The sequence below is a fragment of the Herpailurus yagouaroundi genome, unplaced genomic scaffold, assembly GCF_014898765.1.
Source record: "Herpailurus yagouaroundi ecotype Mexico unplaced genomic scaffold, PumYag 181, whole genome shotgun sequence".
Lineage (NCBI taxonomy): Eukaryota > Metazoa > Chordata > Mammalia > Carnivora > Felidae > Herpailurus > Herpailurus yagouaroundi.
The window spans coordinates 28,168,960-28,189,568 of NW_024412412.1; the positions used below are offsets into that span (position 1 = coordinate 28,168,960).

At 40.7% G+C, this 20,609-nt stretch overlaps 1 protein-coding gene across 1 annotated transcript in view; it reads right to left on the bottom strand.

The window, feature by feature from the left end:
- GSR (glutathione-disulfide reductase) overlaps positions 1-20,609 on the bottom strand; it is a 48,500-nt gene that overhangs the window by 11,856 nt on the left and 16,035 nt on the right. Inside the window, exons 2-9 of the mRNA XM_040490175.1 lie at positions 20,324-20,350; positions 17,455-17,543; positions 16,219-16,288; positions 13,511-13,658; positions 10,340-10,394; positions 6,568-6,667; positions 2,961-3,047; positions 1,498-1,656 (exon numbers count right to left, since the gene is read on the bottom strand). Coding sequence (XP_040346109.1) covers positions 1,498-1,656; positions 2,961-3,047; positions 6,568-6,667; positions 10,340-10,394; positions 13,511-13,658; positions 16,219-16,288; positions 17,455-17,543; positions 20,324-20,350 — 735 coding nt within the window. The remainder of the gene's footprint in view (positions 1-1,497; positions 1,657-2,960; positions 3,048-6,567; positions 6,668-10,339; positions 10,395-13,510; positions 13,659-16,218; positions 16,289-17,454; positions 17,544-20,323; positions 20,351-20,609) is intronic.

A 20,609-nucleotide genomic window follows, 5' to 3' on the forward strand; every position in this document is an offset into this window, starting at 1 on the left:
GAAATAAGCCATACAGAGAAAGACAGATACCATATGGTTTCACCCTTATGTGGATCCTGAGAAACTTAACAGGAACCCATGGGAGAGGGGAAGGAAAAAAAAAAAAAAAAAAAAGAGGTTAGAGTGGGAGAGAGCCAAAGCATAAGAGACTGTTGAGAACTGAGAACAAACTAAGGGTTGATGGGGGGTGGGAGGGAGGAGAGGGTGGGTGATGGGTATTGAGGAGGGCACCTTTTGGGATGAGCACTGGGTGTTGTATGGAAACCAATTTTGACAATAAATTTCATATATAAATAAAAAAAAATTAAAAAAAAAAAAGAACTAAGATTCAAAATTGGGTCCAACTCTGGGACCTAGACCCCAAGCAACTACAGTAGGCTTCCCTTGAGAATTTAAAAGAACAGGGACGCCTGGGTGGCTCAGTTGGTTAAGCGTCTGACTCTTGATTTCAGCTCAGGTCATGGTCTCCCAGTTTGTGGGATCGAGCCCCATATTAGGTTCTGTGCTGACAGTGCTGTGCCTGCTTGGTATTCTCTCTCTCTCTCCCTCTCTCTCTCTCTCTCTCTCTCTGTGCCTCCCTGGCTCTTTCTTTCTCAAAACAAACAAACAAACATTTAAAAAAATTTAAAACAACAACTAAGAAAGGAGCACCTGAGTGGCTGAATTGGTTAAGTGACCAACTCTTGGTTTCAGGTCAGGTCATGATCTCACAGTTTGTGATCTGAACCCCGAGTCAAGCTCTGTGCTGGCAGTGCAGAGTCTGCTTGGTATTCTCTCTCTCCACCCCCTCCCCCATTCACACTGTGTCTGTCTCTCTCAAACAAATAAATAAGCTTAAAAAAAAAAGTAAGAATATTAATTATAACCCTGTTAGATCGGCTTTACATCCACATCCGTCCCCAAACACCTACAATGTCCAGGATGACTGACATACTCAGCGATTGAGATTAGAGCCGCAGATAATAAGGAATAATTACAGGGCTTTAAAGAGACAAGTATTATAGTAAAAAGGAAATCTGTAAGGAAGAGGCTAGTCAGGGCACTGCTGGACAATCTAAATTTGAGGTGGCAGAGACCTGATGTAGGGTGACAATACTAAAAAGGGAAAAAAAATTTTTTTCAATTATGGGAAGCAATGGGATTTGATGACAAACTGGATCCATGAAATAAAGAGAAACAAACCTAATAGAACCCACCAAAGTTTAGGCGGCCATGTTTTGGAGAACACAGAACTGCTAACAGATTCAAGAATGCTTTGGTTAGAGGTGCCTGGGTGGCTCAGTCGGTTAAGCGTCCGGTTTCGGCTCAGATGGTTCGTGGGTTCAAACCCCACATTGGGCTCTGTGGTGACAGCTCAGAGCCTGGGGCCTGCTTCAGATTCTGTGTCTCCCTCTCTCCTCTGCCCCTCTCCTGCTCCCATTCTCTCTCTCTCAAAAATAAATAGACATTAAAAAAAAAGAAGAAGAAGAAAGCTTTGGCTAGACTAAGTCAACTTACCACTTTGTTCAAATTCAGGCCACTGGAATTTGGGTCCCGCCCAATGGCCCAAAGCAGGCAGTCAACATCTGGAATCGTGGTCAAGGTGGGATTCCTACCAGGAATTGAAGTAACCATGCAGAGTTCCAAGCCTGAGGAAGTCTTTTTAACTTCCTTGACCTATTGGCAAATAAAATTGTGTTAATTGAGGATAGGGAGAGAAGAAGGAAAGCAGAGAGGAAACTAGAATCCTTAACATTTAAAAGATCCCCACTGAATCCTACATGTGGATCCTCCATGCTGACACATTCACTTTTGCCCAAAGGCCACCAACATGGCAACTCCCAGGAGCCAAGACGGTTTCCTAAGTTGGCCCAAATCACCCAGCCAACGGCCAGAAATGTCAGCTGGAAGCTCGTGTCAACACCCTAATGCTTCAGCCTAAAAACAAGGTATTTTAGGAGTGCCTAGGTGGCTGAGTCGGTTAAGTATCCAACTTCAGCCCAGGTCATGATCTCATAGGTCATGAGTTCAAACCCCACATCCAGCTCTTACTGTCAGTACAGAGCTTGCTTGGAATCCTCTGTCCCCTGTGCTCTCTGCCCCTCCCCTGTTCACATGCTCACTCTCTCTCTCTCTCAAAAATAAATCCTTAAAAAAATTTAAAAACAAGGTATTTTAAACTGTGCTTCTTAAAAATGGTGATAAAAATTTAAGACACAAATATAAGCACAGTGATTCGCAACTACAGCGTGGAGAGGAAATGGGCTGTAGTAGCATCACTAAGACACTTCCTCACACCCCACAAGTGATATTCTCCTAGATGTTCTTAATCAGAATGAGGAGAAGGTGATAGTCGAGTCAGAGAAGCTGGTGCATGTGGTTTAGTAAAGATCCTAAAGGGTGCTGACCCCACTACCAGTTTACTACTTTTACAAATTCATAAAGCAAGTTCACATTTATTATTTTACTTGATAGGACCATCGCCGAGAGGGGGCAGCCATGGGAAAAAAAATGCTTTTATAAGCCTAATGCTCAGAAAAATTCTGAAATTTAGTGATTCCCTAAGAAGTAAAGTACTTTATAATTTCATCCATCTGCAAAATTCAAAAGGGTATGCTTTAAAAATAGATTCCATAATATTATTTCCTCAAAATATAAACTCGGAAATTAAGGATGTTCAATAAGGCATTTGAGCACAAAAAAAAAAATGAAGTTTTAGTTCTAACTAAATTCAAACACCAGATTTTTAATCTTTTATACCTTGGCTTCACTAATATATTGAGAAATACATATAGGATATGTATAAAAGAATTGTGTAGGATAAATAAAAGAATTGGTAGTACTCTAGAAAGGGAACCACTGATGGGGGTAGACACAGAGTTTGTGTTTATAAAACACTCAGGTGAAGCCAAAAGCAGAAAGTGTGATTCACAACATACAGATGACCAAGGGCTTTCAGCGTGACCTGGGCTTGGGCATACCTGTGAGTACTTCAGGACCTCTATGCCAGAATTCTCCAGCTCTTCAGTGCAGTTTGAACTGATAATTGAATCAAAATTTCTAAGTACCTGTATACAAACAGAGCCACCAGAGGGATGGGTGGTGGGAAAGGAATAAAATTTGATTAAAGATACGTTACATGATTCAAAGGGGCACCTGCACTCCAATGTTTATAGCAGCACTATAGATAATAGCCAAAGTATGGAAAGAGCCCAAATGTCCATCAACAGATGAATGGATAAAGAAGATGTAGTGTGTATACACACACACATACACACACACACACGCAATGGAGTAGTGCTTGGCGATCAAAAAGAATGCAATCTTGCCATTTGCAGCAACATGGATGGAAGCAGAATATATTATGCTAAGCAAAATAAGTCAGGCAAAGAAAGACAAATATCATATGATCTCACTCCTATGTGGAATTTAAGAAAAAAAAAAACAGATGAACATAAGGGAAGGGAAGCAAAAATAATACAAAAACAGAGAAGGAGACAAACCATTAAGAGACTCTTAAATACAGAGAACAAACTGAGGGTTGCTGGAGTGGAGGTGGGTGGGAGGATGGGCTAAAGGAGTGATGGGCATTAAGGAGGACACTTGTTGGGATGAGCACTAGGGTCTTATATATAAGTGATGAATCACTAAATTCTATTCCTGAAATCATTATTACACTGTATATTAACTAACTTGGCTTTAAATTAAAAAAAAAAGATATGTTACAAACTTGGGAGCCAAGTATCAGTATCCTCCCTATCTCTTTCTTCATTCACAGCCATATTGTAAGTAGAGTTTTAATCTATTTTCCTACGTCACCACCAATGCCTGTATTATGTCTGACTTCACCAACTCCAGTTTTACAGTTAAACAGGCAACCTTCAGGCTTCTACTATCTTTGCCATGTCCTTCTCCTCACAAACTTGCTCCTCTTTTCCATAATTATATCTCGGGACCAAAAATTCTCCTTCCTGTTTCAGTATTCCAGGGCAGTTTCCACTCTGATATGATTTAAGGGAGGATCTCTCTAGCCAAATCTCCTATCTAAGCAAAAGAGTCAAGAACATGGCCTTGGAGATTTCTTCGTGATAATCAACATGCAACAAACCCCAGGCAGGGTAAAAATGGGAGGTTTTGGGGCACCTGGGTGGCTCAGTCGATTAAGCGTCTGACTTTGGCTCAGGTCCTGATCTCACGGCTCTTGAGTTCGAGCCCCGTGTTGGGCTCTGTGCTGACAGTACAGAGCCTGCTTAAGATTCTCTCTCTCCCTATCTTCCTCTCACTCGTGCACATGCACATGCACTGTCTGTCTCTCTCAAAATAAATAAACTTAAAAAAAAAAGGTGGGAGGTCTTGAGTTATTCGTAGGATAGTTCTAAAACGGAGTTATACCAGGACAGGGAAAAGAGGGAGAATGAGCCTGATGCATTGAGGTTTAGGGAGGGCAGGAAGGCCAAGTACAGATGCAAATGAGCCTATTTTCCAAGTGCAGGAATTATGCACTCTATTGGCAAACTGCTGCAGCTTGTTTCCTTATTCTCCTGGGGGTTAATTATATGACAAGTCTCAAAGCCAAAGAGAAAGTTCCTTCGAGTATATGTTGACCTGGGTTATCAGTTTCCCTTGTCTCCTTCTATTTGCTCAAATAATCAAGAATTAGAACCATAGCATCTGAGTGGTTAGGGATCTGATAAATCCTGTCCTCGAAGCATTAAATGACTTACCCAAGTCACACGCTTGTTAAGGTCAGCTAGATTCTTAGGCCAACACTCTTGCTATTGCCTCAAACCAGGTCTCTGAAAGCTCTAGTACTGTACCAAAATCCAGTGGTACTTCCATGATTAATTTAAAAATATAAAGTAACACTTCACCAGGTAAGACACAGAGGCTGCATTTTAGCAGACAAAAACTGTGGACCCTTGAGCACATGTTTGGACTACATAGGTTCACTTATATGCAGATTTTTTACAGTACAATTCTGTAAATGTATTTTCTCTTAGGATTTTCTTTTTCTTTTCAAGTAAGCTCTATGCCCAATGTGGGGCTTGAACTCATAACCCCAAGATCATGAGTCACATGTACTCTACCCACTGAGCCAGCCAGGTGACCTTCTCTTATGATTTTGTTAGTAACACTTTCTTTTCTCCAGCATACTTTATTCTAAGGATTTGATATATAATACACATACAAGAAGCGCCCAGGTGATTCAGTCAGTTGAGCATCTGACTTTGGCTCAGGTCATGATCTCACAGTCCATGAGTTCAAGTCCCACATTGGGCTTGCTGCTGTCAGCACAGAGCCTACTTTGGATCCTCTGTTCACCCCCCCTCTCTGTCCCTCCCCTGCTTGCACTGTCTCTCAAAAATAAAACATTAAAAAATATATACATAACACATTTATGAAATATGGTAATTGACTATTTATGTTATTGGTAAGGCTTCATGTCAAGGTTAACAGGAGGCTATTAGTTTTTAGGGAGTCAAAAGTTACACTCAGATTTTCCACTGCACAAAGCGTCTGCACCCCTAATCCCCAAGTTGTCCAAGGGTCAACTGTATTGGCCTGGGCTTTCTAAGATCTTAGCTGACTCTCAGTTATGATGCTAATTAATAGTCACAAAACCTTGCTTGGTCTTAATTTCATCTATCAATGACATTTCAATAAGATGATCTATAAGCTGCCTCTATCATTATTATCTTTATATTGTGGTAAAAAATACATGACATTAAATTTACCAACTCAACCATTTCTACAGATACAGTTCCGTAGTGTTATGTATTTTCACTTTGTTGTACCACCCATCTCCCAAACTTTTCTCCTGTCCTTAGACAATTCCCCATTTCTTTCTGCACCTAACCCCTGGCAACCACCATTCTACTTTTTGTTTTTCTGAGCTTGACTACTCTAGATACCTCATGTAAGTGGAAATCACATCAGATACATCTTTTTGTGACTGGTTTATTTTACTTGGCATGATGTCCTCAAAGTTCATCCATGCTATAGCATGTGTCAGAATGTCCTTTTAAGGCTGAAAAATATTTCATTGCACAGATATACACATTTTGTGTATTCATCTGTCTGTCAATGGACACTTGGGTTGCTTCTACCTCTGGGCTATTGTGAATAATGCTGCCATGAACACAATTATGCATGTAGGTTTGGTAGGTTTTCTTTTAATACAAAGAATTTAGCAAATTTTTTTGACTGAGTGTTAATAATCTAACACTACCTCCTGACCATGTGAAACTGATTTCCAGAATAAGAAATTAACCCGAGAGTCTGTTCAATTTAACTAATATTTATATTTAAGCCTGCATGTTTCCTTACTAAGGCACCTGATATTATCTAGCACTTCATGAAAAAAATACCAACCAGTTTGATGAAATGAAAATCATTATCATCTACTGGCAACTGGTAAGGACATGAGGCCCAACTCAAAAGCTCCTTTGTGGTTTCACACAGAACAAACCAACCAACCTCCACATGCTTTGGACCCTAATATTTAATGACAACATAAGAGAATATTTTAAGTGTGGACTTTTAAAAGATTAACATCAAGCAAAGGGAAGGGAAAAGGACAGAATTTACCTTATCATGGCGGATCATCAGCGATGTCTTTGAACCCAGGGCAGAAAGAATCCCAGCTATCTCTACAGCAATATAACCCGCACCGACAATGACACTGCGACTAAAATGAGATAGAGGGTTAATATTTTTGTAAATAAACTTATTTTGGAATAGTTTTAGATTTACAGAAAACTTGAAACGATAGCACAGAGACGTCCTGTATACACTCCGCCCAGTTTTTCTACAAGTTAACATCTTGCATAACCATGTATCAATCACCCAAACTAAGAAATTGGCATTGGTACACTGCTATTGACTAAACTCCAGGCTTTATTCAGACTTCACCAGTGTTTCCATTCATTTCCTTTTGCTGCTCCAAGATTCAATCCTGGATACTACATGGCAATTTTACATGGAAAATATCCCTTTGTAGAAGGGAAATAGATTGTTAGTTGTTAAAAGTTCTTTAGCCTCATTTCTTCAGAGAGAAAACAAAAAAAACCCTTTGACACTAGAGATGAAACCTCATGAGGGACCTTTGCACCTAAAACTAAAATTGGCAACATGCTCACCACAATTCTTCCCTGCTCAGAACTTCTCCTTGATCATTATTCAATTCTACCAATCTTTGCAATAGGTTAAAGGCCAGTTAAAACAAGCCACTTAAGTTGTCAGGTCTGAATTAAAACTAGACTCCCTGCATAAATTTTGGTCTAAGAAGGCATCTTAAACACTAGATAAATGCTGACAGGGGTCAGAATCAGTGGTGAAGGTGATCCTGGGCCTAGAGCAACGAAGGGTACTTCCAAGCTGCAGCCTACAAGGTAAGTGCGGAGCCATCCCATTCAAGGCTGGAGTTCTTGAACACTTTAAGCACAGTCCTCGAACATCATTATAACGCTTGGATAAGAAGTAAACCATCTGGGGATACCTGGGTGGCTCAGTAGGTTAAGCGTCCGACTTTGGCTCAAGTCATGATCTCATGGTTGGTGAGTTCAAGCCCAGTGTTGGGCTCTGGGCTGACAGCTCAGAGCCTGGAGCCTGCTTTGGATTCTGTGTCTCCTTCTCTCTCTGCCCCTTTCCTGCTCACACACACACACACCCACCCACTCCTCTCTCTCTCTCTCTAAAAAATAAACATTAAAAAAAAATTTTAAAGACATAGGCCATCTGGGAAGAACAAAGGAAACTCTTCTTTACCACCTTCTAATGGTAAGGTATCCATGTCGTGAGTCTGTGCCATCAGAAGGCTCTGATCTAGATAGAGGATGAAGTGTGAACCCAAATGGTTGCAAGTCAGCTTATCTCACAACCCAGGATTTGACAAGAGAAATGTCTACATAGCCTGGAAACCAATGAACAGTTCTTCTTCCAGTGCTACCTCCCTCTTTTCTACTGTACTTGATCTCTTCTCCTTTCTTTGGGTCTTCCCTCCCCTTGTTCTTTCCCTTACCCATTTTTCTTCCACAAACACTTATTATTACTACTTTGGTTAAGCACTGCACTAGGCGGGGTGGGTAGCAGCTCCCACCCTGGAGGAATTCCTGAGGGGAGACACGTGCCGGCATGTGCCAAAGCACAGAGTCACCAGTTAGTGTGTGCAGGGTCGAGGACTCAGAAAACACTCTGGATTCCTGAAAGATGAGCAGCTCCTACAGGAGTGAGGATATTTCTAAGCAGAGGGGACATATAAGAAACAGGTGTAAACAAGCTGGCTTCTTCAGAGAACTGTGACCTCAGTGTTTTGCTCTCAGCTCCCAGAGGCACCTCTCTTCTACCTTTTACCACTTTAGTATCCCCCAGAAATGATCTTATATCCTCCAAGTTCCCAGAGCATGTCTCATCATTTATGGCCCTTGGAATGACTTGGACCACAACATTCCACAGGTCGATGCCCTGGCCTCCATCCAACCATAAGTGCAATGAGGGAGTGCCTGGGTGGTTCAGTTGGTTAAGCATCTGGCTCTTGATTTCAGCTCAGATTATGATCTCACAGTTCATGGGTTCAAGCCACGCGTCGGGTTCTGTGCTGACAGCGCAGAGCCTGCTTGAGATTCTCCTTCTCTCCCTCTGTCAGAATAAATAAACTTTAAAAAAAAAAGCCCAATGAGGGCAAAAACTGAATCATACAGCCCATAGCACAGGGTACCTTACCTACAGAATCTGTTCTTTCTTCAATTACTTACTTACCAAATTAACAATGATAAAGGACTCTTACAAAAAGAAGAAAAAAAAATTGTTCATTCAGTTCCTATGTTCCCCGAGTCTTTTGTTTCTAAAATGCATAAATTCATTTATTAAATTTGTATTGGTAGCATTAAAAAAATTTTTTTTAATGTTTATTTTTGAGAGAGAGACAGAGTGTGAGGAGGGGAGGGGCAGAGCCCAACACAAGGCTTGAACTCATGAACCACAAGATCGTGACCTGAGCCAAAGTCGTACGCTCAACTGACTGAGCCACCCAGGCACCCCGCTAGCATTTTTTAAAATATTTATTTATTTTTGAGAGGGAGAACATGAGCAGAGGAGGGACAGAGAAAGAATCCCAAGCAGGCTCCACACTGTCAGGGCAGCACCCAGCATGGGGCTCGATCTCGTGTACCATGAGATAATGACCTGAGCTGAAATCAAGAGTCCAACGCTTAACCAACTGAGCCACCCAGGCACCCCTAAATCATTTATTTAAAAATTTTTAATGGACAAGTATCTATAAAGAAGCTTCTCTGAGGGTGAGTCTAGATTGACTTACATCACCCAAACATGACAAGTCATGACCACATTTATGGGAACATTCTCACATGTGTCATCATTCAATCCTAAAACCAAACAGTACAGGGTGGATTGTGAGGGAAGAAAAGCTGTTCTCTAACATAGTTGTATGCCCTGCAGACAGCAAATCTAAAAAGACTGTGCTTTTCTCAAAGCCAGAAGATGGCCTGATCCAAATATCTCAATGGGAGATTTTCACTGTAGCTATGGAACTGCAGAGAAGCCCTCCTGCCCCTTATTAACTGTGGCTCCAGATCATTAAAGGTAAAGGCATAGACATGGATCATTAGTCACCCTCCACGAAGGCCTTTAGAAAAACACAGGATTAAGACCTCAACTGGACTGGCAGCACCACTGAGGGAGCAGCAGAATTGAGCAATACTGATTCCAGCGTGAGTGCTACTCAGAAGGGGACAAAGGCCAGTCCCTGGGCCAAAAGGGTCCCTCCTCCAGCCCCTACGTGTCCTTGCTTATCAGGAGTGAAAGGAAGCTCCCTCCATCTAGAAAACCTGCAACTGGCAGCTTCTTCAAATTAGAGAAACAATCTTCCTCAGTATATTTTTTTCTCTATGTATCTAAATCCATGACAAATGTATACTAAGGTTTTGGACAAACACACATAAAGGACAAATTCAGAAAACCTATTTTTTTGTGACAGTGACAAAGCCTTCATTCATGGAGATTCCCTTTGCACTAGCTGCTTTGGAAACCAGAATCAGTTACTTGAGACACATTATCAGTTGATGCTGTATCCAGGTGAAGAAAGAAGATCATTTTAGGACTTTACTATTTATTCTCCAAAACCACCCTATACTTGATTCTGGTCCAAAAAAGTGCAATGAAAGATCCAAGTCGTTCACTGGGGTATTAGTGGATGAGATACCCAAAATTGTAAAAAGAGAAGTAGGAGAAGACAATTCAAGGAATGCCTGCATTTAACGGTTGGGAAGGGGAGGAAGAAGAAATGTTAGCTAGAGAGACTGAGGAAGAAGGAATACTGAGGTTGGGAAGGAAACCAACTTACCCAGGCAATTCTTCCAGTTGGAAAAATCCATCACTGGTAATTCCTAGGCTGGCACCTATATAGGAAAATGCAATATAGATCACATAGACTGAGCTTCCTCTTGTAAAACGACATCAACGTTTCGTACAGGACCTGGACATTTTCTCAGCCATCACATTCTGTTTCAACAAGTTTTATCCAAGTTTCTACTTGGGAACCTCCCAACCCAGTCTTCCCTGAGTGCACATGTTTGTTCTGTCTAGGAATAAAAAAAGAGCAGTAACAACCACCTTTAACATTTCTCTGAGGAACTAGGATCTTCTTGGCCGTCATGAATAGACTGTCAGCTCTGCTTCGCTCTCCTGCCCCTTGGCTCAGCCTCAACCCTCTTCTCCATTTTTCTTCAAAAGTTTCAACCAACTCTTCCCTCACTGCAGATGACTTCCAAATATCCTAGTTGTGACCTTCTCCCTAAGTTCCAGTCCCATATTTCTAACTGCCCTGCCATATAATTCTACTTTGCCTCAAACTCAGTACGTTTAGAACTAAACCTTATGTTCCAATCGTATCCCTCTCTCAAGTTCACCAGTTGAATGGACCACCTTCCACCAATAATCCAAATGAAGTCCTAAGTTGTCAATCTGTGATTCCTTCTCTCAAGGGTCCGCCACAATATCTAATCAGCCTGGGTAGCTCAGTTGGTTAAGTGTCCAATTTTGGCTCAGGTCACGATCTCACGGTTTGTGGGTTTGAGCCCCACGTCAGGCTTGCTGCTGTCAGCACAAGAGCCTGCTTCAGATCCTCTGTCTCTCTCTGTCTCTCTGCCCCTCCCCTGAGCTTTCTCTCTCTCAAAAATAAATATTTAAGAAAAAAAAAATTTGCACTTTGCTAAATTCAAGGCACCATGATGAAAGGACACATCCTGATTTCAGGTGTGATGAATATGCTTTTTGTAATGTGTCCTGAAATACAGTACCTGACTCTCCCTTCTCAGAGTCTGTTATGCCCGTTCTCTTCTCTGATGCTGGCATGGAACGGTGGCTCAGTTAACTGTCTGCAGAACTGAGCTTTTCCCATATAGGTCAGATGTTAATGCTGGGCTTCGTAACCATGTCTTCACCCCTTGTACATTCTACTGTGACAGCTTCCTAAACTGATCTCCCTCCGCTGTAAGTCACTGTCAGATTAGTTTTCTAAAATCATCACGTAGATCTTGTCACTACCCTATTTATAAGCTAACCATTATTTGACCCAGTTGTCATGAATTATAGATTCCTTCACTTAACTCTGTAAGTCTCCACAATCTGGCCCTGACCCTCTTCCAGTCTCAGCTTAATGAATTTGCCCCCAGAACTTCAGTGCTGGAAAAACTGGTTCCTTCGAAGACATCTTTATTACCCACTGGTTCTTTCGGTCTTCCTCTTCCTCAGCATATACCGCTCAGTGTGTGAGCCCCTTTCCTGGTAAGTTGTTTTGCTTTATGCCATCCCTTAGTAATCTGTCCCACCTGTGAACAACCCAAGGCTCACTGTCTAGAAAACACCATCTAGGGGAGCATCTGGGGGGCTCAGTCAGTTAAGTGTCCAACTTGAGCCAGGTCATGATCTCATGGTTCATGAGTTCGAGCCCCCGCATCAGGATCTGTGCTAACAGCTTGGAATGTGGACCTTGCTTCAGATTCTGGGTCTCCCTCTCTTTCGGCCCCTCCCCTGCCTCTCTCTCTCTCTCTCAAAAATAAAACTTAGAGGGGCGCCTGAGTGGCGCAGTTGGTTAAGCGTCCGACTTCAGCCAGGTCACGATCTCGCGGTCCGTGAGTTCGAGCCCCGCATCAGGCTCTGGACTGATGGCTCAGAGCCTGGAGCCTGTTTCCGATTCTGTGTCTCCCTCTCTCTCTGCTCCTCCCCCGTTCATGCTCTGTCTCTCTCTGTCCCAAAAATAAATAAACGTTGAAAAAAAAAAAATTTAAAACTTAGAAAGAAAGAAAGAAAGAAAGAAAGAGAGAAAGAAAGAGAACAAAACTTGGAACACTTACCTTTTATTTCTTTGCATTTGTTTTTATTACAGGTTTTAAATTAATAAATGTATGTATCTTAAAAATCCAAAAAGCACAACAGAGCATCTAGTGAAAAGCAGAAGTCCTTCCCACCTTCAACCTCTAGGACCCTCAGAGAGTCAGCATGACAGGGCTTAGAGGATCCTTCCACAGATATTCCAGTGTGTGTATAGTCTCCCTGCCTTTTCAGAAATTTCAGAAAGACACAAATCGGAGCATACTACACACGCTGTTCCACACCTTACTTTTTTGACTTATCAATCCTGGAGACTGTTTCATATTAGGATGCTTATGTCCAATCTTCCCAACTAAATTTTAAGGTACTTGAGAACAGCATCTTACTATCTTTTATGGTAGTTGTTCTTGACCTTTTGGGAGTCATGAACCCCCTTTAAAAACCAGTGGCAAGTTTTGGATCCTCTCCCCAGAGAGAATAAAACACATAAATGCACATACGCTCAAAATTTCCCATATAAATTCAGATTGGTCACGAGTCTTCTGAAGCCAATCCAGGGAGAATACAGAATATGTATAAGCTATGATCACCACCCAGAAAGACCTTATAATCTAGTTGGGGAGAAAGACATGAACAATGTTTCTTATGTCAGAATAAGGCAGTATGTTCATGGTTCATCCCTGTGTGCACAAAATGCAAGAGCATATATGACTACCTGAAAATACTTACTACTTTAATTCTAGAATTCTCTATGTAAGAAAACTGCACACAGAGGCTTAATAGGTAATTAAGTTTCATCCCTACAAGATTTCACTCCCTTGAACAAAAGAGTAACTCAAGACCTGTCTTGTAAATAACAATCCACGTGACAAATTCAGGCAGATGACAATCTCTGCCACGCTGAGAAGGAAAGGAAGAGACTCTTTGCTGATTTTTCTTCCTGTGTTACTTGTAGTATGTATGCGTTTGGAGCTGGAAGAAATATCTTTCTTCACCCCATCACGAGCTACCACTTACCCCAATTACATCTAGGTTCTGCAGAGACTTTCTCTCATAGCTGTGTGGCCTTGTCCAAGAGAAAGAACTGGTATAGGCAGATCCCCTGGCATGGCTTGTAAGGTTGAAGACAACAGTAAACTCCCCTTGACTCTTACCAACAAGCATTTGCCTTCAGAAGACTCACCAGGGATCTCGCTCTCCTGAGGACGAGAGGGCACGCCACCAGTGGCAATCAGGATGTGAGGAGCAGTGTATTTGTTCCCACTGACTTCTACTGTGGGCTTGGGATCACTTGTGAATGCTGCATGGCCACGGATGATTTCTATATGGGACTGGAAAAGGAACCGTGACATCGACATTAGCCTGTTCTCAACATAAAAACACCTGTGGCAACTTATCAGCTCTTTCCATTTCTCTACAGAGGATTTGGATTTTACATTTACCAATGCCAAGACAGCTCTCTAATGTTTTAAGTTTCTGCAGAACTTCTGTTAATTGATACTTAGGTAAGGGGGCTGCCATTTGATTGCTGGAAGTGTACCTTAAGAAGATGCTATCTTGGGCCAAAATCCAGAGACTGAAAAATAAAAACATGTGCAAATCACCTCCACAAGGAAAAACGCTACATCCTTGTCCCCGGGAATTGAGGGAGAAGGTCTTCCTCACTTGCAATGAAATCACACTGAAGAATGGCGTGTCTGGAGGAGGGACAGAAGGCCGAGAAAGACAAAGGATAAAGGTGAAGGGAGTAGAGGCAAAAGAGGGATATTTTGGCCAAGGGAGGAAAATGCAGTGCTTCTGTTTTCTAAACAAAATGGAAGAATCCCAGAAACATGACAATGAAGTTCGATGCTAGAGATGTTGAGAATGCAGACTCTGGCATCCTCTGAGCCAGGGCCTCCATCTAGGGACTGCTGGCAAGTTTCTGAAGCCATGTTACGTGCAATGGCAAGCAAATGTGGGCGACTTACCAGGATAATGGAATCGTGGAAGCCTGATCACAAAATAGCATGTTTTAACATTTTGGAACATGCTTAGTTCTGAATTAAGTTATTTCCTCCTTTCCAAACAGCCCTTCAGGCCTGTTTTATAGATGCCCTGCTTTAGCCAAGCTGACTTGAGATCAATGCCAGAAGCCACAAGAGAAACCTTCCTTCAGAAGACAAAAAGGGTATGGGTCAACCCGCAATAACAATCATCTGGGGGAGGAACTGATACAATGTTTATTTTCATTTCCTAAGATATTTGACAGAAGGTTTCCTTTCCTCTTGAGAATTTCTGCATCAACTGTAAGTAATTCCTTTCCCATAAGGTCACACATAGTTAAGTTCTACGACACCAAGATTTGTTTTGTTTTGTTTTTTGCTGTTTTCTGACTGATTTTCCTGTCTCTTCTGCAAAAGTATTTTAGCTTGCTCCATTTAAAAAAAAAAAAAAATTGGGGCGCCTGGGTGGCGCAGTCGGTTAGGCGTCCGACTTCAGCCAGGTCACGATCTCGCGGTCCGGGAGTTCGAGCCCCGCGTCAGGCTCTGGGCTGATGGCTCAGAGCCTGGAGCCTGTTTCCGATTCTGTGTCTCCCTCTCTCTCTGCCCCTCCCCCATTCATGCTCTGTCTCTCTCTGTCCCAAAAATAAATAAACGTTGAAAAAATAAATAAATAAAAAATAAAAAATAAAAAATTGATGTGGATGTTTTAGTATAGTGAGTGGTACCTCTACGCTCATGTCTAACAGCCTTAAAATCTCTTGTCACCAGTGTAGAGGGCACTGAAGGCCCCAAATATTTCTCCCTTGAATTGGGGACTAAGGTCAGAAAATATCACCCTCCAAAAAATAAACCTAATGAATAAGAATTGACATAAAAATATATGAGGTTAGCTATCTATAGAAGTAACTCATCCTAAAAATTGATTTATAAACATGCTGCCATGGGACTATGGTGGCCCAAGTATCACTAAGAATCTACAGATTTAAATATAATCCAAGCTGTGCAGAAATCTTAGAAACTGCAAAGTGAAACTGCAAAGGCAAACAAAGGGTGGTGGGAAATATGCTGTCAAGAAGAAGCACAGCTGGAAGGTGCACCATTTATCAATGCCACCAGCAGTCCCGAGTTGAAGAAGCACTAAAGCAGAAAAAGCCTCAGACTAACAAAGGACCATATAGATTTGCTAAAGGCAAACACACCCTTGCCCAGTGTTTTTAGGCAAAGTAATCAGACTTCATTCACAGAAGCAACTGTCTGAACCATAATTTGGTCTCTTGAGCAGATCTAGCCACCAAGGACGAGGTTGCTGTGAACAAATGAACGACAGCTTTCCAGCCAGACGGTACTTCTGATTTTAATGAATTAACTAGCATATTGTTGTGTACATCAGTCTCTTGTGTTTTTGGTTTCTGGAACTAACTGGAGGGCCAGACCTACTCAAGGTACAGCCATGCTGTGACACCTGGTCCACCAATCATAGCATGCACTGCCCGCTCTGTAGAAAAAAGACTGGCCAGGGGTGCCTGGGTGGCTCAGTCAGTTAAGTGTCCGACTCTTGATTTCAGGTCATGATTTCACAGTTTTGTGGGTTCAAGCCCCACGTTGCTTGACATGTTGACTACACGGAGCCTGCCTAGGATTCTCTGTCTCTGTCTCTTTCTCCGCCCCTTCCCCACTTGCACTCAGTCTCTCTCAAAATAAATAAATTAAAAAAAAAAGAAAAAAGAAAAAAGACTGGCTTACTGAGACATACACTTCTGTTCTGGCAGGTCAACCTAAAATCATTAATTGCAAAAGAAATAAAAGAAACAAGAGATTTGTGTGAAGGTTGCGTTTTTGTCTGGTCAGATTAGTAGCATACTCCAACAAAGAATAGCTCCTTCTTCAGAGTTCCCAGCACACTCACCTTGGTTAGGTTATTTTGATAGATGGTATTCAGGCGGCTCACATAGGCATCACGCTTTTCCTTTATAACACTGTAATGAAACTTAAGTCAGTACTGAGAAACAAAATTCTCTTCTTTCAGTTAGTGAGTAGGGCACCTGTCCCTGAACGCCCCTATCAGCAGAGAATGACACACACACAGAAGAGTCAATAAGAACCCCATGAGTGAGTATCTCTGAAGGCAGTCACCCCTTTCCCCTGCCAAATGCAGAGAACCCTCATTCTACTCCAAGGAGAATGTTCGTTAGGCACCCACAATATGTAAATGTTTTTCTGCAAAGAAGATAAGGACAGCTGCTTTGGCACAGTGCCTAAGTACTTGGTGGCCACTCAATAAATATTTGTTGAATAAATGAATGATTTTGCTAAAATTCTGAAAATTTGATGGCTTCTACATGTTTATGGCAGTTCCTTAAAAAGTTAAACACAGAATGGCCATTTGACCCAGCAATTTCATTTCTAGGTACAGACCTAAAAGAAATGAAACCAGGGATTTGTAGGTCAAGCATTATTCACAGTAGATAAAAGGTGAAAACAACCTAGAAGTCCCCTGAAGGATGAATGAATAGACAAAATGTGGTATGCACACAAGGGACTAGTATGCAGCCTTAAAAAGGAATGAAACTCTGAAACATGTCACAACATGCATGAATTCTGAACACATTATGCTAAGTGAAATAAGCCGGGGGGTAAAAGAACAAATATCATACAAAGTACCTAAAACAGGCAAATTCATAGAGACAGAAAGTACACGAGTGATCCCAGGGGCTGGGGGGAGGAGCTGAGGAGGTATTGTTCAATGAATACATTGTTTCTGTTCTGGATGGTGGAAAAGTTCTCAAAATGGATGGTGGTGATAGCTGTACAACACTATGAGTATAACTTAATGGCCCTGTACTGACAACTTAAAAATAGCTAAAATGGACTTTGTGTATTTGAAAACCATTTTATTGAGGTACGACTGACATACAAAAAACAGTACATATTTCCTATATATAACTCGGTGAGTTTAGAGATAAGTATATATCTCTAAAACCATCATCACAAGTAAGGCCACAAATATAGCCATCACCTCCAAAAGCTTATGTTTTATATACTTTACCACAGGAACATCCTCCCAAAAAAGTTTATGGCTCATTTAATTATGAAAGAAAAATATTAATATTGGTAAACAGAACCTCTAAGCATTAACACTTACCGCCAATTGAATTTACTCTCACAACTTTGAAAGCCATAATCAACATGATCGTGCATGAATTCAGAATGGACAGCCGTGTTCCACATTACCTGTAAAAAAAAAAAAAAAAAATCCCGCAACAACAGTAGTGCATGAGTCCTGAGGAAAAAAAGAAATCATGCACAAAAGGTAACCACATAAAAGCAGATAAAAATACTGAATTTTAAAATAAAAACAAAAGTAAACATTTTAAAAGAGAAAGTTCAGAAATATGACCAGACAGGTTTTATAGGGAGGCTACTGAAATGTTGGGGATATTACTTCTATTAACTCCCTATTTTATAAACTCTATAAAAGCAGGATGCTATAAGACTCATAGTCCTTCCAGTAAAATTTATTACTGCTTACACCCTCTTTTTAACTTTCAGACTTCCTGAAGCCCTATCTTTTGTGATTGGTGCTAGGAAACTGAACTGCATCTGTAGCTTTAAAGTAATTTAGAAGATGCTCTGAGAAAAAGATGAGGACTGAAAACCTTAAGAGAATAAATCCCTATCACATACTCAGTACCTATGAACATGTCCTTGTAACGATGTGTGTAATTAGACATCTGGAACTCAAAGATTTGTTGCACATTTCTGTGGAATGCAGCCTGAAATCTGTAAAGGCCTTTTATGCCAACTCATCATCAAGGTAACAGAATACAAGATAGCATCCAGAACTCTATATGACAAACTATCAGTTTTCTTTGTCAGACAAGCCTGAGACTCCATTTTTGACAAGTCTTTGATTCCTTCTTTGTACCGTTCTCTCTTTATGCCTAAAAATGAAGAACTGATGGCCCTGCTGGATTCTGTTTTTTTTTTTTTTTTTAAGTTTATTTTTATTTATCCTGAGAGATAAAGAGCAAATGGGGGAGTGGCAGAGAGAGATGGAGACAGAATACCAAGCAGGCTCCGGCTGTCAGCCCAGAGCCCAATGCAGAGCTCAAACTCACGAACTGTGAGATCATGGACTGAGCCGAAGAAAGAATTAGACGCTTAACCCACCAAACCACCCAGGCACCCTGTTTATTTTTCAATTGAGGTGAAACTCATTTAATATAGCATTAACCATTTTATCTGCTAGATGGTCTATCTTAATGCACATGAAAGGTTTCTTAGTACTACAAAATAAAATAGGTTATTTTAAGAAACATTATTATAGGGGCGCCTGGGTGGCTCAGTCAGTTGGGCGTACAACTTCAGCTCATGTCATGATCTCACAGTTCGTGAGTTCAAGCTCTGCATCAGGCTCTCTGCTGTAAGCTCGGAGCCTGCTTTGGATCCTTTGTCTCCTTCATTCTCTGCCCCTTCTCTGCTCTCGCTCTCTCTCTCAAAATAAACAAACAAACAAACAAACATTAAACAAAACATTTTTTAAAGAAAAGAAACATCACTATACCTCATCTCCTCATGAGGGGCAATATTTATTTACTTCCAACTTGTATTATGTATGATGCTATAGCCTCAAACACTCTCTGGAGAAGGTGTTGTATATGAACCACATTGGGCTTCTAGGCTCATCCTAATGAGGGTAGTAGCAGACCTACCCATCTGATTCCTTCTGTGCTGCTACCCCACTCTACCCTCCTGGAGAGAAGTTACTCTAGGCTTCAACCTGTTCTAGAAAACAAGAGGCAATTACCAACTGATCTTTAAGAATGCAAAAGCACTTTGAAGTCAGTAGAACCCTATGAAAATATACGGTAAATGTCCTGCACATGTGATCATAATAGAAGGAATAAATGAAACATAATATATGGCAACAGGGGCGCCTGGGTGACTCCGTCAGTTATGCGTCCAACTTCAGCTCATGTCATGACCTCATGGTTTGTGAGTTCAAGCCCTGCATTGGGCTCTGTGCTGACAGCTCGGGAGCCTGGAGCCTGCTTCGGATTCTGTGTCTCCCTCTCTGCTTCTCCCCTGTCTCTCTCTCTCTTTCTCTCAAAAATAAATAAATAAATAAATAAATAAATAAATAAATAAATAAATAAATAAATGTTTTTAATATATGGGAACAAAATATTACAAATTCAGGCCACTATTCCCAGGTAATATTTTTAAATAATGAGGTAGTGCCTATTAATGGATTAACTACCATAACTGGTTTAAACTATATAAAACCACCTTATAACTGATATACATAATTCATATATCATAACTGCATGACTTCAATTAGAACAGATTCCAAAATCTAAGACTAAGAAAAAAAAATAACTGAGGAACTGTCCCACAGCAAAAAGGAAACTTTCCTATGATTAAAAAACACCTACCCACACTAGGGAACAGATTACAAAAAACCCTCCTGGAATTACTCTCTGTTATGTGTCACTGATGAGATTAGGAATATTTGCCTACCTGTTACCAAAAAAACACCAATTTAGAATGTAATCTCAGTAACAAAAGGTTGTCATCTGGGATTATAACATGTTTTGAAAGTACATTCAAATATGGAGTAAAATTATTTGCAAATAATTATAAGTAAATTTATAAGTAAAATTTATAAGTAAAATTATAAGCAAGATGCAGCTTTGGAAATAAGAACTGCCATTTCTTACTCTTCGTCACAGGTAAAGGACAAGTTCATTCAATGTAATCTCTGTACCACAGATACTAGGAGCAAATATCACCACAGTTAAGCGAATCCATGAGGCTACAGAACTGAATAAGAATACTTTAGAAGATTCCATTACAGTAATTTAGATTGAGAAAAAACAATTCTGTGCAGACGACCAGTCCTAACTACTAGACCTAGATATAATCTCATTCACTCACTCAAAAGAAATAAATCAATGCATTGCTTTATCAAATATGTGAAAGGAGTGTGGAAGAAGAAATAAAAATTCTACCTTTTTGGGTACACATCCAACATTCACCTAAAAAAAAAAAAGGACAAATTTTAAGAATATTAAACTCAAACCATCAAACAAACCTGAAAGAAATGAACCCCAAGCATCAATCCAGGAGGCTTCCTTAAGTTCTAAGTCAAATTTACAGTACTTCCTTTTTTCTACTATGGAATTAGAAAAGATATGAATATTCTTTTTCATATCTTGATGAGGCAGAGAATTTTAGTTATTAACATTTTTTCAAGAAAAGCAGTCACTGAGAAAGAGGGGGAAATAATTCCATGTC